At 45.6% G+C, this 26,618-nt stretch overlaps 1 protein-coding gene across 9 annotated transcripts; it reads left to right on the top strand.

Annotated features, from left to right (window-relative positions):
* Window positions 1-94: 94 nt before the first annotated feature.
* On the top strand, window positions 95-24,751 carry LOC147616182 (F-box/kelch-repeat protein At5g43190-like). 9 transcript variants are annotated; one of them, XM_086778824.1, is made up of 3 exons: window positions 95-3,099; window positions 23,916-24,077; window positions 24,196-24,751. In XM_086778824.1, the coding sequence occupies exon 1, from the start codon at window positions 933-935 to the stop codon at window positions 2,052-2,054; it is 1,122 nt and encodes a 373-aa protein (XP_086634950.1). In that variant the 5' UTR covers window positions 95-932; the 3' UTR covers window positions 2,055-3,099; window positions 23,916-24,077; window positions 24,196-24,751. The 9 variants fall into 9 exon arrangements, with proteins under 9 accessions (XP_086634950.1, XP_086634952.1, XP_086634951.1 ...); XM_086778826.1 differs by having other exon boundaries at window positions 24,273-24,751; XM_086778825.1 differs by having other exon boundaries at window positions 24,290-24,751.
* Window positions 24,752-26,618: the final 1,867 nt, after the last annotated feature.

Here is a 26,618-nt window from a genome sequence, read left to right on the forward strand (position 1 = left end):
CGCCCAAAGCTGCATAATGGGCGCCCGGGTCCGTGTGCAGTTGTCGTTGGATAAGCAAGAACGCATTTTAGCCACGTCAATTGCGCCCACGTGGCCACACGAGACTGGGCAGGCCTACAGTCTTCGGGTTTGTTGCGGAGCCGACTCCTTGTGTGCCTGCAGCCTCTGCCACACGGCAAAGGTTTTCAGAGCAGCGATGTTGAGGCAGAGTTACGGCATGCCATATTTTGGTGTTTTGTGAGTAGGGCTTCCTCGATGCAGCGGCGGATCTCGAGGTAAGCAAGCAATGTGCCATACACAGCAGACCAGAAGGCTTGAAAGACAGTGCTGTTAATACCTTCAGGGTTACAGCCACAGACGCTTTTTGTGTATCAAGCAGTGCTAAAGAAAAGCAGCTTTGCAGATCCTGTGACCAAGCTTGCTAGGCCTGAAGGAACGGCTCTTGAAATTTCTCAGGTTTTCAGCAGCCATAGCCAGGGAGCTTTTACCGATGAAGATAGCTAGACTGGGCAGAGAGGGCGAGCATTTGAGCAGCCGTAGCCAGTAAGCCTTTTAGCAGTTCACAGGTTGTCTACCCATGCAAAGATCAGTTTGCTGGTCGTCGGAAGAGATCAGTTCTCTGGATGCTGGAAGCCATACTTCTGTGTAAATCAGTTTACAGGATGTTGGAAGCCATGAGTGTGCAGAAGTTGGCAGAATTTGCAGCCCAAATGATGTTTTACCATAGCTGGTGGTTGGCCAGAGGGCTCGTAGAAGATTGACTTGGCAGGGGTTGTTCTGTTTGTTGTTGGAAGCCATGGGAAAAGACAGTAGAGTGTGCAGGAGTCAGCAGAACTTGCAGCTTGAATGATGTTTTACCATAGCTGGTTGTTGGCCATAGGGCTCGTAGAAGATTGACTTGGCAGAGGTTGTTCTGTTTGTTGTTGGATGCCATGGAGAAGGTCAATGGAGTGCACAGGAGCTCGCCATCATGCAGCTTGGATGACATCCCTGCAGAGCTGATGGCCAAGATATTTGCTTGCCTTCCTGTGCACATAATTTTACAGCTCCGTTGTGTATGCAAGCTCTGGAATTTCATCATCTCGTCGCCCTCCATCTTTGCTTCGATCTGGTCTAAGCACTCTTCTGCATATCCCCCTTGGATCATCATGTATAGCTCCCGAGACTCCTTTGCTGCTTTCAACCCTTTCTCCTCAATTTGGCTCACCCTCCCCATACCTTGCCTGCCAGGTTATACCTTCCGAAAACGCATTCTTACCTCTTGTGGGGGCCTCATCTGCTTCTGCATCTCCTGTGACTCGTGCCGGCTTCTGTTCGTTTCTAACCCTATCACAAGGGAGTGCAAGCCGCTACCTGAGCTTCCTTTTCTTGGGGATGATTTCCATGCCGAAATGCTTATGGATGAGGCAGGCTCCTCTTACAGTATCTATGTTGCGGAGTCCATAGTGGATAAAGACTCCCTTCTAGAAGGGGGCCCCCAGGCAGCATTTTACAGCTCATTGGATGATTCATGGTATCCTCTGAATGCCAGAAATCTACCATTCCTTGAAGGATGTCAAGGCGACAATGCTGTCTTGCATGCAAGAACCTTTTTCTCTGTGTCTAAAGTAGGGCCACCTCATCAGCTCATCATGTATAGTCCTGTGGAGCAGGAGGCCACCATGCTCCGTCTGCCCTTTGAACGCTCCATGTCCTTATTTCCTCCCCTTTGTGTTCGCCATGGCCGCCTTTTCCTGGCTGGAGGGGTCTGGGAATACCTCCCTTTTAGCAGCTTCAACATCTGGGAGCTTGATCATTTCTCAAATAAATTTGTTCAAATAGATTGCATGGCCTGTGCTTCTTTGGATGACAGTCACATTGCTCCGCTTCCTGTAAGCATCCTGCAGCGTTTTGGGAGTGGTGATATTCTCTTTTTCCATGCTCGTGTACTACTTTGTCCTTTGGTGTACGACGTCAAAGAGAAGTTTTGGCTGTGTATGCCTCGTTACTATGGCCCCTGCAAATCATGGGTGCCTTCGATTATCTATGAGCCTAGTTTCTCAGCAAGGGTTTAGGGAAACTGCCGGCGCTGAATGAGTGGGCTTGGATATTCTACTAGTAGCAATAGGGGACTCTGCAAATGGTCAGGGTGGTTAGAAGTGTGGGCCGCACTTAACTGGGGTTGATGGGACACTGCAGTTTAATAGTTTACTGACAGCAGCTCTGTGCCTTTGGCGGCTCATATGAGTATTCCACTTGTGGACTTGTTTGAGAGAGAGAGAGAGAGAGAGAGAGAGAGAGAGAGAGAGAGAGAGGCAAACCGTGGGGCAGCACAGGTCATTGAACTCAGCAGGGGTCTTGGGGAAGTGGCCAAAGAGCTTGGCTACCTGGTCCAGCTCAGCCTCAACCCAGCATTAGCCTCTCCTTTTTTGCTGTCGGTCTTTATGGCTAATTCTGCTCAATTTAATGAGCTTACAGTGTCTTTATGGCTAATTCCACTCAATCTAATGAGCTTACAGTGGCCACGGCACTTCATCATATTATTAAAAGTGAAGCAGTCTTTATATAACTTTTGTCAGACAGTTCTGCTTGATTTTATGAGCTTGCAATGGCCTTGGCACATCTACATTTTATTTACAGTGATGCAGTCTTTATGTAACTTTGGCAGCAGCTCATCTCATCACTTGGCATGCAAGTTCTAGTGGTGCAGTCTTTGGCGGCTCCATCCAGTCTCCTGGCATGCAAACTTCATACTGATCATGCAGCATTTGCATCTCCTATCTTCTCGTCAGTCTTTCTGCAGTGTCTTTCAGCTCAAGTTTGTGTGCTTCACAGACAGCCAAATCGGCTGTGGCTGTCTTAACTGTACTTTTACAGAGAAGGAATGAAGGCTGCACCCATGCCTTGTGCCATGGCCCGATTTGGCAAGGTTGCGGTCTTGGGTTGTACCTGCCAAGGAGGTAGCATGCCCTGCTGACTGTTTCTCACTTGGGGTGTATAAGGTTGGAACTTGGAAATCAGAAATGTCAAAAATCTTATGGGCATGCTTTACAACAACGACGACGTTTCGATATAGTGTAGAGGGTGATTTGTGCATCTGCTGAACGTGAGGATTTAAAGGTACGCATTTTCTGTTCACCTTTCTTCTATGTTGAGATTTGTTGTCTACTGCCACCTTCAGACTTTTGAGATACTTTTCAAAGTGTGTGGGCCACGCAGGCGATTAATAATGTTGGCTAGAATGCCTTTAAATTTTAATGGTACGCGTCGAAGGCTTGGTATCATGTTTTATTGCTACTGTTGAGTTCAAAGTGTGTGCAAAAGTAAAACAAGGGATTGCTGCTTTTTTTGGAATTGGAGGTATCATCTTTTTGTGATGCCGTTGCTCTAGGAAGTGGTAGTCTCCACATGTTTTGGTTTGATACAATGTGATGAACTATTAATTCTTGCTAGTCGATTTTTGAGCTGTCACTAGGTTTTGAATTGTTCGCAGCTGTTTTCAGTTTCCCTTGATATCTGATTCTGCATTTATGGCTTTGGTTATCTCCCTGCTCTCCAGCTATTATGTCATCTTTTTTTGATGCCATTGCTCTAGGAAGTGGTAGTCTCCACATGTTTTGGTCTGATACAATGTGATGAACTATTGATTTTTGCTAGCCGATTTTTGAGCTGTCTGTAGCTGTTTTGACTCTTGAGTTCCCTTGAAATCTGGTTCTGCATTTATGGTTGGTTTAGCTCCCTGCTCTCCTGCTAGCAAAGGGCATTGATGAAAAGATGTGGTCCCTCTGACACTCCAAACAATTTAGTATCGTATCCACTCCTTCATGTTCAATTCAGACTGTGGTGTCCACTGTCCTCCCTGCTGCTTTTTATCTTCTTCACCTTGAGCTTATTAGGAAGCTGAAAATACGATAAGTCCTGAAACTGTTTCAAATGCTAGCAGCTTCTGGCAGAGTTGATCCTTGTTCCGTATGCCCTCAAGGTTGGGTCAATTATTTTGTGTGCATCCATTGTGAATGTGTCAAGTTTACTTGCTGGCTAATGGTTTTGAATAAATTATTAAAGTTATATTACTTCCGTCAACCTACTGACATTTGTATTAGAGCAAGACCTAGCCAGAAATTTTCGGGGCTTAATTTGTGCTGAGGCTTTTCGCATATGCTTTGTACTTTCATTCTGAAAAATACCCTGCCAGGTTTCTTCTTTCTTCCTCTGCTGCCTGTGTGGGTGAGTGTCTCTCAGATTTCAGTTCTTTCATTGCTCTAACAATTCCGTACATAAAATATTGATTATCTAACTCAGGTTCCTCATGGGGACAGCCACATGAATTCCCACCATTTACAAGACCCGTTAAGGCAATAAGACAGTTGTCTTTAGGGGCTGTTCACATTCTTGGCCTCTGGCCAGGTCTTTAGTGCAACAGGCCATCACCACTAGTGATCAATTCAGTTTTTTAGACAACTAAAACAGCGAAGGAAAAAGAATCAAAACAGTGGTGCAGTCAACTAGGCCATACAGCTTTCGTCTTGCGCATTCTTGGGAACATCCCATTCGAGAATTGCCCTTACCTTTTTAGGATCAAGGTTAATTCCGTCTGAACTGATGACATATATGAGAAAATGGATTTCTTCTATCCCAAATTCGCTCTTTTTCGCATTGATGTAGAGCGCATTGTCTCGCAAAAGTTGCAAGACCTTTTCGACATCCTGTACATGCTGCTTTACAGTGGCATAAAAAATGAGTATATCATCTAAAAAGATGAACACGCACTTTCCTATGAGCTTCACAAATACCTGAGACATCATCTTGTTAAATGTTGCGGATACATTGGTGAGATCGAATGGCATCACCACAAACTCATAATGGCCGCGTTCAGTCTTGAAGGCTGTTTTTGGAATGTGAGCTGTAAAAATCTGAACCTGATGATAGCCACTTTTGAGATCTATCTTGGGAAAGAACTTTGCACCGTTGAGTCGCTCAAGGATATACTCAATTGATGCTGGGCATTGGGAACCTATTTTTCACTATGAGCTTGTTAAGAGCCTTGTAGTCCATGCATAATCGTGTGGACTTATCTTTCTTCTGTACAAACAAGATAGGTGCAACAAACGGTGAGGATGATGGCCAGATAAATCCAACGTGGAGTAGTTGGGAAAGCTGAGGCTCCAGTTCGTTCTCCGGTGCCTTAGAAAGGCGATAAGGGAACTTACTGGCTGGTTCTGTCCTGGGGACCAGCTCAATGTGATGATCCTCGGGATGACAGGGCGGGAGCTACGGTAGAGGATCATCCTTTAGCATTATGTCCTGAAACTGTGCTAGGAGACCATCCAACTTCAGCGTTAATGGGGTTGTTGACTGAACAACAGACTGTTGGCTACGGACATAAATCAATGCACACTCGGCTCCTTTTCTGATAGCTCGTTGGGCCTGGATGTGTGAAATTAGGGGAATACCTGGAATGCTCCTATCCCCGTGAAGTAGGACACTTAGGAACACCATCAACAATCGTGAAAGTGTCCTACCTCCAATCAGGAATGGGTGTATACTCCCTAAACCACTGAATGCCGAGAATCATATCACACCCCAAAAGCGGTGAGGCCATGAAGTCTCACTGAAATGTGGCCTTTTGAACCATGAATGAGAATTGTTGAGCCTTATGAGAGATGTGTGTGTGAAGACCGTGTGTGAACCCGTCTACTTTGATATGCTATTGGAAGATCTTGTCACACAAATGCTCACACCGTCTTCTGTATCTTGAGTTTCGTGAGTTTAGCAATCCATTTCAATACTTCAAACTTTAAAGAGATGAGAGAGAGATATATGAGAACTGTACACCAGATTGGGTCCCGAATTACCCACTGAAGGGCCCCCTATCCGGATAACGAGATAGTATTTGCTTTATTTCTTTAGAGAGAATGACTGTGGACTGTAGATAAGCCAAACGCAAGATCTCGGAGGATTGGAGATTGGCTGAACTGTACACGGCTGTAGAAACACCTCGATGACCTGATCTCGAGCCTATGCACTCTTCCCAAGGGCATGAGGAAGGGCTGCACACCTGAGGCTGAGAAAAGGAGATGGTGGACTGTTCTAAGCTATGTTAGAATGCTGTAAATGCTTATGAATGCTATGTTACCTTCACCAGATGACTGTTGCATGTATGGATGATGCACCGAAGGCGGGGTACTGCTGTAAAACTGATGCAAGACTGAAAACGCAGGCTGTAGGACCGAAACGCAGGCTGTACTGTTGCTGGACAGAAACGCAGAGGTGTACGGTTGCTGCTGGACAATAACGTAGGCTGATTGTATGGCTGGTTCACATGCAGAAAACGCTGGCTGAATTTTGGCGTTGAACTGAGGCTGGACTATATGCTGAATCATGGGCTGATTTGATGTTGAATGCAGGCGCCTATGGCTGTAGGGACTGCTGAATTGCAGGCATTGGAGAAACAGGGCTGGCTGAAGCAAACTCAAGCACTCCAAGGGCTGGAGGAGACTAGTCTAGTGCTGAAGGCAAGGGAACTCCTAGGGCTGAGGAGGAAAGCTCTTAGCACACTGAAGACTGAATGAGAAACTAAGCCCTATGCAAGCCTATTTATACTAACTGGAGGTTGGTCAAGTTGGCTAGTCATTCAATAAAGTTTATATTTATAAATGACAATAAATGCTAAATAAATACTATAAAATATGAAAAAAATACCAGATAAATTCTAGTAAATTCTGTAAGGCTTCTGGGATGTTCTAAATGATGCACAGGCATATGAATGCATATTATGCAGGATGCAGAGTGCTTTCTGATGCAAACCCTAAGGCTTCTACTGACTCTACATGCATGAATGATTCTCTCCAAGTGGGTTAAGGCACTTGACTGACTGACTGATCTGCTAAGGCTGAGGAATGACCTACGTAGCTCGTGCCTGACTTATCATGGACTGAGGATGTACAATGGGGTCACGGCGTACGACAATTATCATCCTACTGTGTTCTAATACTGTACAACTGCTGCACTGTTGATGACGAGCCATCTTGGCACCATGCACTGAGTGCAGAGTGCATGTGACATTCCCTCCTGATTAGCTTGGCGGCAGGTTCATGGCTTCCAAGTAGTCCGCCAATAACTGGGGGTACTCCTGGAAGAACTCCTCGTCTAGCCATACGGCTTCGTAGGTGCCTCGATCTCGGAATTTTGTATAGAACTGACGAATCCGTCGACCGGAACTATGCTTCCATCGATGAAGAAGGATCTGCTCAGGCTCAATAACTTTTGCCTCGTCTACCATTCTCGTCAAAAGAGAAGAAAAAGGACGACCAAAGGCTGCTTCATATGGAGTCCGTCCAACACTGCATGAATGAGTGTCGTTCAAGATAGCTTGAACCAATGGAAGATAATGTTCCCATTTGGACTGCCGGTCATGACACTATGACTTGAGAACATCAAAGGCCAACTGGTTATAAATTTCTGTCTGGCCATCTGTCTGGGGATGGAATGGACTAGACAACTGCAACTTAGTTCCAAAGTTTTCAAATAATGCTCTCCAGAAATGCGAGGTAAACTTGGAATCTCTATCTGATGTTATGGTGCTAGGCAAACCACAAATTGGATACCAATGCTTGAGAAACAGACGGGCTACGTTCTCGGCTATGGTCGTATGCTTGCTTGGGATGAGCATGTAGAATTTACTAAAGCGATCCACAATGGTAAAACACTGAGTGTTACGGGATCCAGTGGATGCTGGTAGAGGCCCTACAAAGTCCATAGATATGTCGATGAAAGGTTCGTCGGGGATAGGCAAAGGTTGAAGTAAACCTGCCTTCTTTGTATGGGGAACCTTGACTTCTTGACAAATCTTACAGGCTTGTACATGTGCATAGACATCACGCCTCATCTTTGGCCAATAAAAGGACCGTTCTAATTTCTCGAGGGTACTGTTGATACCCCTATGTCCTCCAACTAAGGAGTCATGGGCATCGTGGAGAAGAGCGGAACGCTTTTCCCAAGTAACACAGAGACGGTTCTTGTAGAACAACCAACCATTCTGTACTAAATAGTGGCCAAGCTCAGAAGTGAGGGCCAAACTATACTGAGTACCGAACTCAGGGGAGTCGACATATTGGTCTTTCATACTATCCAAGTCCTTCCCCGTGATTTCGAGAACGGTAAATTCTTGGACTGCCTGGATACTAGACTTTCGACTGAGAGCATCTGCTATTGGGTTATGCTTACCAGGGATGTATTCAATCATACCTCCAAACTGTTGGAAGATTTGACTCCACCTGGCGTGTCGATCACTCCACTGGGCACTGGACATAGTCTGAAGCCACTTAAGTGCTTGGTGGTCTGTTTTCACTGTGAAAGCCTGTCCATAAAGAAAAGGCTTCCAATGTTTGAGCGTTGTGATCACACCCAAAAGCTCTTTGTCATATACCGAATAATTCTTTTCGGCAACATCCAACTTTCTACTATAATATGCCACGGGTCTATTGTCCTGTTGGAGGACTACACCTATGGCTACATTGCTGGCATCGGTGATGACCTCGAAAGGTTCGTCCCATGATGCTAACTTTAATACAGGTGCTTCTGAGGCAGCTTTCTGGAGTGCACGGAATGCATCAAGTGCCTTTACCTGTAACTGAGACTTTCTGCTTACGAGTCTTCACCCCCTTGAGCAAGTCGCGGTAAGAGGTGCTGCAAGGTTGGAAAACTGATGGACATGGGTACTATAGGCCTGACAAAGACCTATGAATGAACGGATTTCTTGGGCAGTCTTGGGAATGTCCCAATCTAAGATCTCCTGAATCTTTGATGGGTCCAGTCTAATCCCATCGGAACCGATGATGTAGCCCAAATACTGAACTTCCTTAACACCAAAGACAGACTTTTTGGCGTTTATGTAGAGTTGATTATCTCACAAAAGTTGCAAGACTTTCTCCACATCTTTCTCATGTTGCTCCGCAGTGGCTGAGAAGACTAGTATGTCATCAAGGAACATGAAAACACACTTCCCAATGTGGACTGCAAAAATCGTGGACATCATCTTATTGAACGTTGCGGGTGCATTTGTAAGCCCAAAAGGCATGACTACGAACTCGTAGTGACCACGCTCTGTCCGAAAAGCTGTTTTTGGAATGTCAGCTTCAAAAATGCGGACCTGATGGTAACCACTCTTGAGGTTGATCTTAGTGAAAAACTTAGCACCGTCTAAACGCTCCAAAATGTACTCTATCCTGGGCATAGGAAACTTATTCTTGATAGTGAGTTTGTTTAATGCCCTATAGTCTACACAAAGGCGTGCAGACTTGTCCTTCTTTTGCACAAATAGGATAGGTGCAGCAAATGAGGAGGAAGAAGGCCGAATGAATCCGGCTCGGAGAAGCTCAGATAACTGCTTTTCTAACTCGCCCTCTAAAGTCTTGGAAAGATGATAGGGAAACCTGCTAGGAGGATCTGATCCAGGGACCAAATCAATGTGATGGTCCTCAGGGCGAGAGGGTGGGAGACTGGGCAGGAGATCGTCCCTAAGCATAATATCCTGGTGTCTGGATAAGAGGTCTGCTAACTGAGGGACTGAAGATATAACGGATGCTACTAATGAGGGAGGGGCTGTTTGAGCACGAACATAAAGGAGTGCTCCTTCTGCTCCCTTGCGGATAGCTCGTCTGGCCTGGAGATGCGAAATCAATGGGATGCCAAGAATGCTTCTATCCCCACGAATCATGATAGGCTCAGGAAAACCTTTACAAATAGTAAAAGTGTCCTGCCCCCAATTGGGAATAGGCTCATACTGACGGAACCACTGAATTCCTAAGATCATGTCACACCCCAACAGAGGTGAGACGATGAATTCTCGTTGGAATGAGGCCTTTTGAACTTCAAAGGCAAATTGCTGTGCCTTCCGGGAAATGTGGGTGCGAAGACCAGGTGTAAACCCGTCCACATCCAGATGATATGGGACTAATGTGCAGTACAATTTATTAGCCAACCGGGGAGAGATGGCGTCTTCAGAACTCCCATATCGAAAAGGACTACAAGCTGTCGGCCCTGGGCAGAGCCATAAGCTCAGATGAGGCTCTTTTGAGCAGCATCGCTCTCACCCTCCTGCTTAGCATCAAATACCACGGATGGCATAGGATGCATGGAAGGTAAAAGTTGAACTGCATTTGAGGTAGGAGGCGGGACTGGAGGAGTTGGGGAGGTTGTGGCAACTGTGGCAGAAGGAGCTTTGGCGGCTTGTGCCGCTTGCCATTTGTGGCAATCCTTCTTACCATGCCCTATAATATGACAAAAAACATCTATTTTCTGACTGGTACTTCCTTTGCTCCTTTGGAGGAAGATAACCTCCAGTAATGCGTGCTTTAGCCTTTTCATTAGGGGTTTTCTTAGGTTCTTTATCTTTCTTACCCCCTGAACTGGAGCTATTACTGCTGTCCTTCTTAGCATCTTTAGAAGACGCGTTACCTTTCCCTGTCTATGCAACTGATTACTGCTGCTGGGGTTTGGTACTGGACTGAGATGACTGCTTGGGCTTGCTCCCGTTAAACTTCATTTCTTCATTCTGAGCAAGAGTCAGAGCCCGGTCATATGTACTTGGTTCAAAGTTACGAACTGTGAACCGAATGTTAGAGTCCAATCCATGAATGAATTGCTCCATCTTAGCTTGCTCAGATAACCCTAATTGCTGTGCTAAAGTAATAACCTTACCGGAAAACTGAAGCACTGGGGATCCATTCTGTCTAAGTCCATAGAACTCGTCTTTCAGACCAGTCATGTACTGGGGATCCGTTCTGTCTAAGTCCATAGAACTCGTCTTTCAGACCAGTCATGTACTGGGGCGGGAGAAATCTGGTCTTCAGGTCATGGACAAAGATGTCCCAGTCAAAGGCTGTGACACGTGTGGCCTGGTATGTATGATTACTAGACCAATGCTGCCACCAAGTGACTGCCTCACCAATGAGATGGGGAGCCGCTAAGTGGACTTTGTCTTGAGGATCTGTGATCCTAGCTAATGGAAAATGAGCATTAAACTGATGAATGATCACACTTACCATCATACTTACTGAAGTTTGGTTGACTGCGAATGATGATGGTTGATGCTGCTGCGGACTGCTGGCTGGTGACACCTATGATTGGGGAGAGTGAGGGAGAGTTGTTGATACCTCAAGTGTATGGCCTCCTTTTCTCGTTGGTGCTCGAGTAACATACATTCTCGATCAAGCTCACGTTGGTGTTCCCGAGCGGCGAGTCCAGCCTGACGCCGGTCTTCGTCGAGCCTGCGTTGGGCTTCCTCATAGTCCCGTCTTTCTGCTTTTTCTCTTTTCCTTCGAGCCTCGTCCTCTCTCCTTTGTTGTTCCATCTGAAAGAAGAGGGAGATGTAGTCGGGTGCTGCTGGAGGTGTAGAAGGGCGTGCTGCTGCTGCTGCCTCCAAGAGTTGGAGACGCTCCATGAGCAGCTGGTTCTGAGCTCTAAGAAGAGCTATGGTGTCTGCTGTAGGCGGAAGAACATGGTCTCCTTCGGGGGAGACATCTTCCGGCTGATGAGTACTCTCTTCTGTAGACATGATGCTGAAGTCGGTGGTCGTGCCGGAACGCAATCTAACCATCCAAGGATGCCCCCACACTAGGATACAGTGTGTGTGGACAATCTGAATCTGATACCAATGTGATAGGCAGCGGATGTCTTTGTATTGGAAGATCCTGTCACACAAATGCTCACACCGTCTTCTGTATCCTGAGTTTCGTGAGTTTAGCAATCCATTTTAATACTTCAAACTTTAAAGAGATGAGAGAGAGATATATGAGAACTATACACCAGATTGGGTCCCGAATTACCCACTGAAGGGCCCCCTATCCCGATAACGAATAGTATTTGCTTTATTTCTTTAGAGAGAATGACTGTGGACTGTAGATAAGCCAAACGCAAGATCTCGGAGGATCGGAGATTGGCTGAACTGTACACGGCTGTAGAAACACCTCGATGACTTGATCTCAAGCCTATGCACTCTTCCCAAGGGCATGAGGAAGGGCTGCACACCTAAGGCTGAGAAAAGGAGATGGTGGACTGTTCTAAGCTATGTTAGAATGCTGTGTTACCTTCACCACACGGGAGCATTGGAGTTAGAGGTAGAGTGGGTCCCTGTGCTCTAAACCTATAAATGCACATAATAAGAATGTGAAATCAATCACTAAGAGTAGGTAGATTTATGCTTATGCACAAGATGATCTCAAGAACAAATTTTGTTCTCTTGAAAAGGGTTTATATGTCTATATGGATAATTATGTTAGTAAGAGGTTATAAGTATTGTGGGTGGAATGTTTCTTAAGATGCTATATGAATTGAAAACTACTCTTTGCTGGTAGCTTTTTGTACATTTCTTAAGATAGGGAATGGGATGGACTCTATAACGGTTTGAGTGGTCTAGAAAGTGATGAAGCTTCTTGATGAACTTTGGCATAGTGGGTGTATGTTGAATCGACTTCGTGGATCATTATATGGAATGCTAGTGAGCCGAGCAAATATACTATTGTAATTTTTTACATGACAATTCTAAAGATGAAGCTAATGACAAGATTATAGATTTGTTGATGATAAGGATGATGTTATCGATCATTTCGGTTCAAGAAAAAACCTTTTACGAATTTTAGTGATGAAGGCTTCCTAATGACTTCAGCTAGTGGGTGTATGTCATGGATCATTATATAGAATGTGAGCTTCATGAAGATTGTCATTTTCTACATGACAATTGGGAAGATGAAGTTAATGATAAAGATTATGTTGATGATAAGAATGATAAAGATGAAGTTGATGATAAGAATAATGCTATGGATCATCATGACTGTTGTAATATGCGGAAGCTTCGGAGAAGGATCGGTACTTCAAAACTCAGAAATCAGCACTCTTTTCACAACGGAATTAACGCACAAACTGAAAGGAGATGTGCAGAAAATAGAGAGAGAAGGGGGAGATGGAGAGGACACAGTATTGGGTCCCAATTACCCTCTGTAGGGCCCCCACCACGGATGGTGTATTTGCTTTATTAGAATGATGTAAATCTGGAAACAAATACAGAAAACTTGACCTTTTCTTGGCTGGAAAATCCTGCCCTTGACCTTCAGAAGTCCACCCCTTTGCTTGGCAATCTCCTTGGCTTGATTGGCCCTTGATTGGCTTGAGCACTTGGTGAAAACTGAGATGAATGATGGGATTATGGCTCTCTTCTATTTATACTACCCTTCAGGGGCAGTCGGCCAGCATCAGTTATGTCCCACGACTGGATATTCAGCATTTAATGCTGAAAAATCCCATTAAATGCTGGAAAAATTCCCATAATTCCTGCGCATCACTTTCTGGGTGGCTGGACATCGAGCGCTTGCTTCTTAAGGGCTGGGCACATCTTTTGCCCACAATCCCAAAGTTGGGCAGCCTGTATGGGCTGCCCCATACATGCCCTACAGCCATTTAAAGGCTGTATGCTCCTGAAAATAGCCTTATCTTTGCCCAAGGGCTGTCCCACAGCCCTTTCATGGCTGGTGGGTCCAGCCTTGGCCTTCCTGGCTCTCATGGGGATGGTTTCACACCATTCCCATGCCCATACTAATCTCCGGGGTAGCCCTGTGGGCTGGCCCCTTGTCCTAAACATAATCTACTCAGTGATCTTGCATCCTGTACCATACTAGATACACAGAACCACTGACATCATTCTAGAGGGAGACTCACAGCGCGGACTGGCACTGTTTCATGTGCAGGACAGTGCACACCTGACCTTAGACCCCTGTGCAGGACAATGCACACCTGACCTTGGACATCTGAGATGGATCCCTGGTTGACTCGTCCCGGACTGGGCTCATATGGGACCAGTTCACCATCTCAGGTCCTGCACCTTTTGTACAGAAATGTCTACGTGGCATCCAAGTGCGGGATGCACGTGACATCCCCTTCTGCTTAACTTGACGGAAGCTGCATAGCCTCCAAATAATCCGTCAATAATGCCGGATAGTCTTCGAAAAATTCTTTGTCGAGCCATGCCACTTCATGAGTTCCTCGGTCCTGAAACTTCGTGAGGAACTGTCGTAGTCTTCGGCCTGAGCCATGCTTGAAACGGTGCAGAAGGATCTGTTCTGGAACCATTACTTTTGCTTCATCAACAATGTCTGGTTCCGCTTCGTCTTTGACCTCTGAAGAGGGTGGACCTGCATATGGCTTTAACCAACTGACATGAAATACATCGTGCATAGTCCAACTCGGAGGTAGCTTTAACTGCATAGACACCTCATTAATCTTTTTCCGGATGGGAAATGGTCCGAAGCTCCTGAAAGACAACTTTGGGCATCACTTGCCCACCTGCTTCAATCTTTGCTTCATAATCCGAAGATACACCCAATCCCCTTCCGAAAACTTCATGTCCCTTCGGTCTTTATTGGCCTGTCGAGTGTAGGCCTCTTGCGCTTTAGCCAATCTGTCTTTAACGGACTCTAGGATCTCCTGGTAAGACTCCGTCACTCTGGTGAAAACTGAGATGAATGATGGGATTATGGCTCTCTTCTATTTATACTACCCTTCAGGGGCAGTCGGCCAGCATTAGTTATGTCCCACGACTGGATATTCAGCATTTAATGCTGAAAAATCCCATTAAATGTTGGAAAAATTCCCATAATTCCTGCGTATCACTTTCTGGGTGGCTGGACATCAAGCGCCTGCTTCTTAAGGGCTGGGCACATCTTTTGCCCACAATCCCAAAGCTGGGCAGCCTGTATGGGCTGCCCCATACATGCCCTACAGCCATTTAAAGGCTGTATGCTCCTGAAAATAGCCTTATCTTTGCCCAAGGGCTGTCCCACAGCCCTTCCATGGCTGGTGGGTCCAGCCTGGGCCTTCCTGGCCCTCATGGGGATGGTTTCACACCATTCCCATGCCCATACTAATCTCCGGGGTAGCCCTATGGGCTGGCCCCTTGTCCTAAACATAATCTACTCAGTGATCTGGCATGCGGTACCATACCAGATACACAGAACCACTGACATCATTCTAGAGGGAGACTCACAGCGCGGACTGGCACTGTTTCATGTGCAGGACAGTGCACACCTGACCTTAGACTCCTGTGCAGGACAATGCACACCTGACCTCGGACATCTGAGATGGATCCCTGGCTGACTCGTCCCGGACTGGGCTCACATGGGACCAGTTCACCATCCCAGGTCCTGCACCTCCTGTACAGAAATGTCTACGTGGCATCCAAGTGCGGGATGCACGTGACAACTGTTGCATGTATGGATGATGCACCGAAGGCGGGGTACTGCTGTAGAACTGATGCAAGATTGAAAACACAGGCTGTAGGACTGAAACGCAGGCTGTACTGCTGCTGGACAGAAATGCAGAGGTGTACGGCTGCTGCTGGACAGAAACGTAGGCTGACTGTACGGCTGGTTCACATGCAGAAAAGGCTGGCTGAATTTTGGCGTTGAACTGAGGCTGGACTGTATGCTGAATTAGGGGCTGATTTGATGCTGAATGCAGGCGCCTATGGCTGTAGGGACTGCTGAACTGCAGGCGTTGGAGAAATAGGGCTGGCTGAAGCAAACTCAAGCACTCCTAGGGCTGGATGAGACTAGTCTAGTGCTGAAGGCAAGGGAACTCCTAGGGCTGAGGCGGAAAGCTCTTAGCACACTGAAGACTGAATGAGAAACTAAGCCCTATGCAAGCCTATTTATACTAACTGGAGGTTGGTCAAGTTGGTTGGTCATTTAATAAAGTTTATATTTATAAATGACAATAAATACTATTAAATATGGAAAAAATATGAGATAAATCCTAGTAAATTCCCTAAGGCTTCTGGCATGTTCTAAATGATGCACAGGCATATGAATGCATATTATGCAGGATGCAGAGTGCTTTCTGATGCAAACCCTAAGGCTTCTACTAACTCTACATGCATGAATGATTCTCTCCAAGTGGGTTAAGGGACTTGACTGACTGACTGACCCGCTAAGGCTGAGGAATGACCTACGTAGCTCGTGCCTGACTTATCATGGACTGAGGATGTACAATGGGGTCACGGCGTACGGCAATTATCATCCTACTGGGTTCTAATACCGTACAACTGCTGATGATGAGCCATCTTGTCACCATGCATTGAGTGCAGAGTGCATGTGACATCTACGTCCAGATGATGGTGTACAAGAGTACAACTCGTCTTTCTAGCCAACTATAACGTGCACCCTGCATTGGGGTACAGAGTGACACACTGGCATGATCATCAGTGCAACATTTGTATAGAAGTAGCACCTTGTTTAGGAATATTTGTCATACACCAATGACTCTATTGTGAGCCCTCAGTCCAAGGACAATCAGGCACAAGCTATGTAGGTTAGTCTCTGAGCCTTAGACGTCAGTCAAGTGTCAGTCCTCTTAACCCACTTGGAGAATTCATCAGTTTGTGCATTTAGAAGTCATCCTTAGCATTAGGTTTTGCATCTAGCCAACATTCAGTTGCATTAGGTGCTTATGGGACAGCCAAGGACATCCCATGAGCATAGCAGCCCACCAAGGGCAGCACCTTGGCATTAAGGGGGCCTGGGTAGCCAGTTGGCTGCCTGACCATATAAATACATGCGCCTCAGTCCCCCATTGGATATTCAGGTATTCAGAAAAAGTGCAGAAGCAGATCAGAATCCAGTCTACTCCAAGCAACTAAGGAAGCTCCTCTTCACATTCAACGAGCATATGTGTAGTCCTACAGCTAAATGGACTTGCATCAATGGCCCGGAGAGTCTTCAACAGAGCCTCGGATTTGGTGGATACTCAGCCGACTTACAATCTTCCTCATCCTTCAACCTTGCATTGGCCATTCATGTCGCTTGTTTACTCAAGCATTGTATAGCATTCTCCAAAGAATAATATAAGCAAATACTCCTACTTGTAAGGGGGGGGGCATCAGTGGGTATTTGGGACCCAATACTGTGTCGTCTTCTTCATTCTCTTCTTCCTCTCTTCTTCTCTACTCTCTAAATTGGATGCTAAAGATTCTCACCACATAAAGGTATAAAGAAGGCCCTATTGTGCGTTATCACGATCAAGCTCAATGCATGCAACATTGGTATCAGAGCATCAGGTTGGTGACCCAACTCATCTACCTAAAGAAGTGAGCATCAGGTTGGAGACCCAATTCGGCTACCTAAAGCAGTGAGAGCATCCGGTGGATGGTAATACTGTGGTATGGAAAAAACACCCAGGCCTCCACTATGTCGGGAGAGAAATCACATCAAGATGAAAGCTAACAAGAAGTGATGGAGGCACAAAGCTTCCAAACAGAAAGAATGCTTCTGCCAAGCACAGAAGAGCTCCTGAGAATAATAATGGAGCAAATAAATTCTCTGAAGATGCAGCTTGCCGCCGAAAAAGAGAAGCCCAAAGAAGGCATCTCAGATTTGGCACAGGTCCTTCTCACTATGGAGGAACAAAGAAGAAAAGACGAAGATCGACATGAATAAGCAAAAAGAAAGATGTGAAGAACAAAGAAGAAAAGACGAAGCAGCAAATGCCAAAAAGAAAAGCAGAAGAAGAGAAAGAACTAAGACATGCGGAGGAACAAAGAGATAAGGAAGCCATACGCAAATATGAGGAAGACCAGCGCCGTCGAGAAAAAGCCGATCGAGAGTTCCAGCAAAGGCTCGACTGGGAGGCTATGCAAATCTAGCATCAACAACACAGATTTTGGTGGCCCTCCTCAAAAGGCTCTGAATTCCTCGTCCTCCACCGCCCCTACCACCACCATCGTACGAACCTCTCCTAATTTTAGTAAGTATGATGGTAAGTGTGATCATGCTGTTGTTACTCAATTTATTCATCAATTTGAAGGACATTTTCCTTGAGCTAAAATTATAGATCCACAAGACAAAGTCCATCTAGTAGCTGTTAGAAGTCATCTCCTGTCTTAATCAGACACCAAGGCCTCTGTTGTGGGTGTGCCCGCCCTGTATAGGTGTTTTATCATTTTTCCTCACTCCCCGTATTTTTTTCCCATTTTCTGCTGGCCGACTGCATCCATGGAGCCATATAAATAGGCCCCATGATCCCCACTTTGTACTCATTCAGTTTTTCTTGGGATCTTGTGTATAGAGAAGAGTTTACACGCCTATCTCTCCGTCTTTCTTGTGCTGTCTATTTTCTGCACTCTACTTGCTCTTGTGGTCTCAAGTTTGGTTATCATTTCTGCTGCGTATTTTGACATGGTATCAAAGCCCTAGGCTCTTAATAGATTTTTGGGAGTTTTCGGAGTAAGAGGGGGATAGTTAAGTTGCTGATTGGTGGACTGTTTTGGATTGCTCGAGAAGAGAAGTTGCAAGAGGAAGGCGGGCTAAGGTGCTGGACAGCCACTTGCAGGTTTAGTTTTTTTTTCCCACCCACCCACCCTTTTTCAGTTACATCCCCGCAATGGCAGATTTGTTAGAGATGGCTGAGAAGCACGTGAAGATCCCGACTCTCCCCACGTTCCCAGTGGACCGTCAGTTGGACGGGAACAATTACGGCATGTGGAAGGTTATGGAGTCTGTGCTGGAGTCATATGACCTTGCTGATTTCATCGTCATCGGGGTTCCACGGCCGGAAACAGAGGAAGGGGAGTTACTACGATGAAGAAGGACCGAGAGGCACAGGCACAGATGTGGGATCGTGTCAACGCCAGGGCCCGGTCATTTATTTTCCTCAATTGCACACCACAAGTGATCAGCAGCCTAGGACCATATAAATACATGCACTTCAGTCCCCCATTGGATATTTAGGTATTCCGCAAAAGTGCAGAAATAGATCAGCATCCAGTTGACTCCAGGCAACTAAGGAAGCTCCTCTTCACATTCAGCCAGCAAAGTGCAGTCCTACAGCTATCTGGACTTGCATCAGTGGCCCGAAGAGTCTTCAGCAGAGCCTCGGATTTGGTGGATACTCAAACGACGTACGGTCTTCCTCGTCCTTGCGTTGGCCAGTCCCGTCGCTTGTTTAGTCGAGCATTGTACAACGTTCTCCAAAGAATAATACAAGCAGGGGCGTGAGGGGGGGCTTCAGTGGGTATTTGGGACCCAATACTGTGTCGTCTTCTTCACTCTCATTCTCCTCTCTCTCTCTCTCTCTCTCTCTCTCTCTCTCTCTCTCTAAACTGAGGGCTAAAGATTCTCACCACATAAAGGTATAAAGAAGGCCTTATTGTGTGTTATCATGATCAAGCTCAGTGCATGTAACACCAATTGAGGAGAAATGGCATCCTTAGAATTGCCCATATCAAAGAGAATAATGAATTGTTGTCTTTTGTTGTGCCATAGGCACGAATGAGGGCTTTCTTTTGCTCCTCAACCTCGCCCTCCTGCTTATCGTCAAATACCATTGTGGGTATGGCGTTTAAGGCAGGCAAGAGTTGGATTGCATTGCGGGAGGTGTTGTTGTAGCTGTTGCGGTGGCTACTGTGGAGGCAAAGGCCTTGGTTGCTTGCCTAGCCTGCCACTTGGTACAATCTTTCTTACCATGCCCCACGGTGTGGCAGAAGAAACATCTATACTCCCCCTTATACCGCGTTTGCTCTTCTAGTTGGAGATATCCACCAGTAATGCCTTCCTTAGACTTTTTCTCAGGTGTTTTCTTAGGTGCAAAGGGTTTATCCTTCTTACCTCTTAAAGTGTTATGGGATTCTTTGTTATTGTCTTTGCTATTATGACCCCCCTGCTCCCCCTTGAGATGATGATTGTTGGGTTGTGGATGATGGTTGTTCGGGTTTGGAGCTAGTCTTGTGGGCTTAAGGTAATTTTCTTAATATCTCATTTTGTAGTCCCATGTTATAGGCTAATGCGAAAGATGTATGTAGAAGATTGCATGTGGTGCCAGTGATGGGAGATTTGTAGTAGCATAGCAGCATGGCACATTTGGCGTGCTAGATGCAGCGAGGCCATCGAGGGTACCCACACTCCGCCGACTAAGACCATCAGGAGCATATGGCTGGATATCATTCACACCCTCCACGGTCAGTGGGGGAAGCTGCAGGGAGGTTCTGACCGCATGCGAAAGCGGTGGGAAGCCTTCTTGAGACTTTAGAGGCTTGGCCCTTTCCTCACAGATAAGAGGTGGAGACCCCATTTGTGCAGACCAAGCATATAGAGATCCAGTACCACTTTGCGGGAGCGGATCTTGGAGGGAGACATTATCCTTGAATATTGTCCTAGCCAGCACAATACTGCCGACTTATTCACCAATGGATTATCTGAGTCAGCTATCATCGTTCATGGCAGCTCCTTGTGTGGGTTTTGGGCCACCCCCAGGACCTAAGAGGGAGTGTTAGCATATATTGTCTCCTGTTGGTTGCTTTTCTGGTGTTTATGAGGGCCATTTCTATGCTCAGGCATTTCCCATATTTTCCCATATTTTTTTCCTATTTTATGGGCCTTTGATGTGGGTTGCCCACCCTATTATGGAGCTTTTACCTATTTTTCAGGTCATGTGAGGGAATGGGGAGCGGCAGGCCAGCTCCTATTGGAGTATATATGTGTGCTTCCCTCTTCCTCACATTCCATCATTCCTTGATCATCTTTCTTGATCACTTTGGTGAGCACCTTCAGCCCTGTGCCTACGGAGTCCACTCCTTGCCTACGGGCTGGTTGTATCCACTCTTTTCTTGAGGATCAGCGCATCAGCGTTTTGCTATTTTCTCTCATCTCTCTCTTGGAGCTTCAGCGTTTTTGTCATTCGTCGACATTTTTCCACTGCCCGCCGCTGACAGATATCACTGTTACTAATGAAGGTTTGTTAGGCATCATTCTGAAGGATGGTTTGTTGGGTATTTCGGAGTTGGTTGGTGTGAGCACCCTCTTTGGGTGTGAACAGCCCTTATTTAGTTTCAGTCGAAAGATAAGGCTTGATGCCTATAAAAGCATGTACTTCGGTGGTTCTAATAACATAGAGCATCATTTGAGTTGTGCTATCTTTCTCTCTTGTTTGCCATCACATCTCTATCTTACTCTGTCTATCTCTTTATATTGTGAAACTTCTTGTCATCTCACTAAGTGACTTGTCCCTCTTTGTTAGCACATTCATCCCCAGTTTCTGCCCATTTTTGGTGTCCTTTTGGTCCCTTTTGCATGGCCCTTGATTGTGGGCTGGCCACCCCTATTTTACATATTTTTCTGGGATTTTTCCCAACCCATTTGGTATTTTCCTTGTCGGCCAGCTACTCAGCTCCAGTCGGCCAGCTCTCCCCACCTATAAATAGGTGGGGCTGGCCTCTCACCTTTTCATCTTGTCTTGTATATCTTTTGCTCCCTCACTTATGAGATTGCTTGTGTCTCTTGCTTGGGACTGTTTTGCTTCAGTATATTCACCATAGTTGCTCCATATCTCTCTCTCTTGCACTCTCTATTCAGCACACTCTAGTGCCCTTTTTGCTTCCGCTCTGTGCACTCTTTCATGGTATCATCGCTCCCGGTTCAGCCATTCCATCTGCTGCCCCAGATTTAGCCCTATTTACAGCCCCTTATCCTCTGTGTTTTTCACAGATTTGCAGCCTTTTTCTTGCTGCGTTTTTTGGACAGCTTCTGCTGGTTGGATCTCCTTCAGTTTGGCTTCATCGCTTGTAGCCAGAAGGTAACTTTTTCATCAATGTTTCATTCCTACTTGGAGTTTGGATCTAGGCGGCCTGTTTTTTCAGGACAGCAGCCCCTCTTTGGCTGCGTTTTCCTCTCCGGTGGACATTCCCTTTTGCAGAGGGGGTTTGTGGTGTTTCGGGTTTTGGTGGCAGCCTTGGTACATGTGGTGGACACTACTTCTTCTGAGATTGTGCGTTTTTCCTCGAGGAGAACCCAAGCTACAGTCCTTAGTTGATGCCTTTCCCTCTTGCACCCTTTTACTCGACAAAAGCTTCTACGTTTTTTACTATAGGAGGATTTTCGGGTGCTGTCCAGCCTCTTAGGGCTGCGTTTTGGTGGAAGGAAGGAACCTACATCAGCATTTTCTGATTTGGATAGTTTTATCTTATGAGGTTTGGTCCTATTGGTTGGATCAATGATGATAGCTTCAGATTTGGCTCCCGTACCACTGTCTTGTTATTTCTTAGATGAGGCAGACAAGTTGGATGGTGGTAACTTTCAGTCATGGAAGTTGCAGGTTACTTCTATTCTCAGGGAGTATGGTTTGATGGAGTTTCTCTTGTACAAGAATCGGTGCTTGCCGGACCTTGCCTTTGCGGAGGATGTGTGTCGGTGGAGGAAGACTGACGGACAGATCTATGGCTTTCTCCTCTTGGATTGTCAAGATTCGGTTCTTCGACACTTCATCTATGCTCCTAATGATGCTTCTACTTTCTATGTGTGGCAGGTGCTTTGTGACCTGAATGGTGATGCCAGTGATCGGCAGATGGTTTCTGCTTCTGGGTGCTATGCAGCCAGTGATCTTGTGGATACTTCTTTTGGAGATGTTCCTGCAACAAAGGATAGTGGGCTAGTTTTGCTCAGTGCATCTGAGGAGTTTGTTTCTCCTGTTGCCTTGCCATCAGTTTTTGTGCATACTTCTCCTTGCCAGGATGATATATCTGGTAATGTTTTTGAGAAAGATAGTGGGTAATCTTTGCTCACACCTTTTGAGGGGGATTTGTCTCCTATTGCTTCGCCTCCGCCCCTTTCTTCGACAACCAATGACCAAGATGTGTTGCTGGTCCCTTTGCCTTCTATGGAGGAGCTTGCTTCTACGCTGTGTGATGCTATTGAGGAGGCTACAACTACTTCAGTTACCACTACTGTGAATGTTCCTATTTCCCTTACTCTATGTGAGGATTCTGGATTGTGGTTAGGTGTGTCCGTGACCGTGCTTGGGGCACAGTGGTACTTCCAAGGCTTGAAGGATTGGGATTTGGTTTTGGTTGGGCCTATGGAGTCCTGACATCAGTTTTCAGAGGGGGCAGTTGAGTTCTTACATCTGGCGATGCCGATCTTCGAGGAGGATGCTATTGTACAGCATTTGGCTACTCTTGGTACAAAGTTGGAGCAGATGGACTCTATTTCTTTTGAGGGTATTATCTTCTTGGAGCTACAGGCTTCTAGGGATTTCTGTGGCACTGTGTTTACATTCGGGTTTGGCACCAATATTTGGAGCAGCACGACGCAACCTACATGGTTGTTTTCTTCTAGAGGATATTGCTTGTGGAGCTCTCCTAGTACCTGTTGTTGCTGCATTCTTTTGTTTTTGACAGAGGACGTCTTCTTTGGCTTCTCGGAGTTTGTTTAGCATCTGGTGCTGAGAGAGGGTGTTAGCACATTCATCCCCAGTTTCTGCCCATTTCTGGTGTCCTTTTGGTCCCTTTTGCATGGCCCTTGATTGTGGGCTGGCCACCCCTATTTTACATATTTTTCTGGGATTTTTCCCAGCCCATATGGTATTTTCCCTGTCGGCCAGCTACTCAGCTCCAGTCGGCCAGCATTGTAGCTCCAGTCGGCCAGCTCTCCCCACCTATAAATAGGTGGTGCTGGCTTCTCACCTTTTCATCGTGTCTTGTATATCTTTTGCTCCCTCACTTATGAGACTGCTTGTGTCTCTTGCTTGGGACTGTTTTGCTTCAGTATATTCGGCATAGTTGCTCCATATCTCTCTCTCTTGCACTCTCTATTCAGCACACTCTAGTGCCCTTTTTGCTTCCGCTCTGTGCACTCTCACTCTTATCAAATAGGTTTGTCTCACCTAAACTACCCTGTACATGGCCAGAGCAGTCATGATTCATGATCTAAGGTTCGTGTGACAAAAAGATCCATTCCTCCTCTTGTAATACAACTCCTCTTATTTAATAAACCCTTCCGTTCCTGCCCCATTGGCATCTTATTTTTATCTCATTAGCGTTATTTGTCTATTTTGTTCTTTCTTGATATTCTACTCTCTAGTGGCACTACATTTAAAATACAATTTCTACACATTTTTTACAGTTTATGATCACATGTTTATGATGCCTTTCACTCTATCCACCACTTTACTATTCTTGAGGGAAGCTGTACAGCCTGGCAGAGTTCTGTATCCAACGAAGACTATCAGTAAGCTGCTTGTTAAGAAGCTCAAACACGATCAGTTGAAGCCAGAAGTAACCAAAGGTACTATCTCAGCCAACACTGTTAAGTCAACATAAGAGAGGTTTCTGCAAACTCTTTTTAGAGACAGTGAAATACATGACTGTTTTCTGATTTGTGGCTTCATGCATTTGTCCTGCAGTATGCTCATGCGTATGTTCATCAACCTTTCATGCAGCTTTGTGCTTAGCATAGGTTCTCATTACACTCCTTGATCAGGAAAAGTGACTTTTCAGGACAGTTCATACAGGTTCGCTGTGACGCACCTGGGCAGCTCCAGATGCAGGCAGCGTCAAACAGGCATCCAGGACGGACAGAACAGGGTACCCAAGCCGGCCACCTGTAAATGAGAAGTGCGGGCACCTACCGGGCGGGTCGACAAGGGGCAGCAGCAGGTTGACCCCTTCTACAGGCTGACAGCTTGCATCCTATAAATTGGCGGCTCAGCCAGATCCATCCCATGGCCCTTGCAATCACATGTGCTCTTGCTTGCAGAAGAGGAGAAGATGCAGAATACTTTACAATTAATGTGGGTCTGCAGTTAGCTTTTGCCTCCAACCAGCAGGGATCTTCTGTAACTTGGGCTAAGCCTACCAGATTGATAACTATTTGTACCTCAGAACAATCAGTTGTACATTCATTTGCTGTATACGATACAAGGATTAGGTTAAGTTACTTGTACGGGATTTTGTTTGCAAGTCTTCTGCTGCATACCTTTCTATTAGCACTTTCACAAAAGATTAGTGGTTTGCAGGGTTTCAAAAGTGAGGAGGCGGACCTGTCAGTAAACAAAGAGAAGCAGCAGCTATGGCATCCATGACTAGGAGACTCAGAGATGTCATCGGAGATTTGGATTAGTGCCATGGGCCAAATTTCAGCAGAGAGAGGTTCCTTTCACTGCTCACAGCAACGGGATTGAACCGGGAAAAGACCGTTTGAACGCTTTGATGGGGTAAATGGGCACAAGGTTGATTCAAACAATTCTTGAAAAGGTGATATCAGCAGTAATCACCTCTTACAGATTTTTCACGAGCCATATCTTTTCCACCCAATCAACTGTGAGCTGGGTAGTTTACGTGGGTTGCTCTCCAAGAAAGGGGATGTGTTATCATGCACTGGTTAAAGGAGTAAGGTTTGTAAAGCAAGATAGCTTAGCTGCAATGCAGTTGATTATTAATAGTGGTTCAAATGTGCTAGAATAGTGCGCCTGCACATAAGTATGTTGTTGGCCAAGAGATGGGGTCAAGGGGCCATTTTTAAGGTTTTATCCTTGCAAAAATCAGTTAAACTTGCCAATTAGCTCCACATTTCCAAAAGGGGCATTGGGGTTCAACCCTGTTTACTTTCTCAGCTTAAAATCACACCTATTTTTTAGTAGTCTTCCAGTAGCCCATGCACCTTTGTCTACAGTCTTGAGAAGCATTGATCTACAGAGACGAGGCTAGGAGAACGCAGTTATAGATTGTCTTGATAAGAAGTGTGGTTACCTTTTAAGCTCTTTGCCAGATGCCGCTTCAGAATTATGCTGAGGATAGATAGCAATCGATCATCACATGAGGTCGCATGCTGGAGAAGTCATGGTTGAAGTGATCAGTAACTGGAAATTAGAACGTCCATTGATTAATTTAATATCTGATGTGAAGCATGTTTTTGCATAATAGAATGGCTTTCTGATTTTCCACTCTCTGCACTAGATCGATCTACACCTTTGGAAGATGACTGAATATGTGGTGAAGTTGCACCGGAAGAAAGATCTGCTTGACTGGGGTTCCGTTTCTCTTCACCCACTATTGTCTATCGGTGGCTTTCTTACTACAAAGAAATTAAGTACAATCAAAATGTGGATCTGTTTTTAAACTCAACAGGGCTTGTCTTCAGGTTGTTTTGGTTGCAGTAGCACCTTCCAAAAAGTGTGCTAACACCATGGGTGTATTATGTTGGTTTTTCACGACCTTGACTATTATCATGGCATCTCCAACCCATTTTACTCCATTTATGCCACTTTTTATCTAGATATTTATATAATGTAATAAGGGATTTTCCCATATTTTTCAGCTATTTGCAGCTGAGTTTTAGGCTTTCTTAGGCGTTTTGTCATTTGTCCAAACTTAGTAGCTCTTTTGCTATAGCCGATTGGCTCTACATATATGTATATAAGCATGGACATTGTTGATTCGTAATTCATTCAGTGCATTTTAGTTCTTGGTTGTCTACTCTCTCTTGTGTGATCTCTACTTGCTTCCGCCTCATATTCACATATTTCACATGGTATCAAAGATCTTGTGCTTCCATAGATTAGTAAGAAGAGTTTTCAGCTTGCGTTTCTTTCTTGTCTGCACCCTTGTGGGTGCGTATTGGAGATCTACTTTAAGCACACATCAACACTTCTCTTGGCACTAATTCTAGGCTATTTGGCCAACCCTAAAACTTGCGTTTGTTATTTTGCAGTCCCCTTTTTTGTGTTTGTCATTCCCAGCCCTCTCTCCCTATGCAACCTAACATAAGTCGCTTTTTTGTGTTTTGTGTTTTGTCTTTTGTCCCTACCCTAGACTACTATCTTCACCC

The sequence above is a fragment of the Cibotium barometz genome, chromosome 39 (genome assembly GCF_041138505.1).
Source record: "Cibotium barometz isolate CiBa-2024 chromosome 39, ASM4113850v1, whole genome shotgun sequence".
NCBI lineage: Eukaryota > Viridiplantae > Streptophyta > Polypodiopsida > Cyatheales > Cibotiaceae > Cibotium > Cibotium barometz.

Bases quoted from the DNA above. Each gene is read 5' to 3' on its own strand.
- LOC147616182 (XM_086778824.1), top strand. From the start codon at position 933: ATGGAGAAGGTCAATGGAGTGCACAGGAGCTCGCCATCATGCAGCTTG.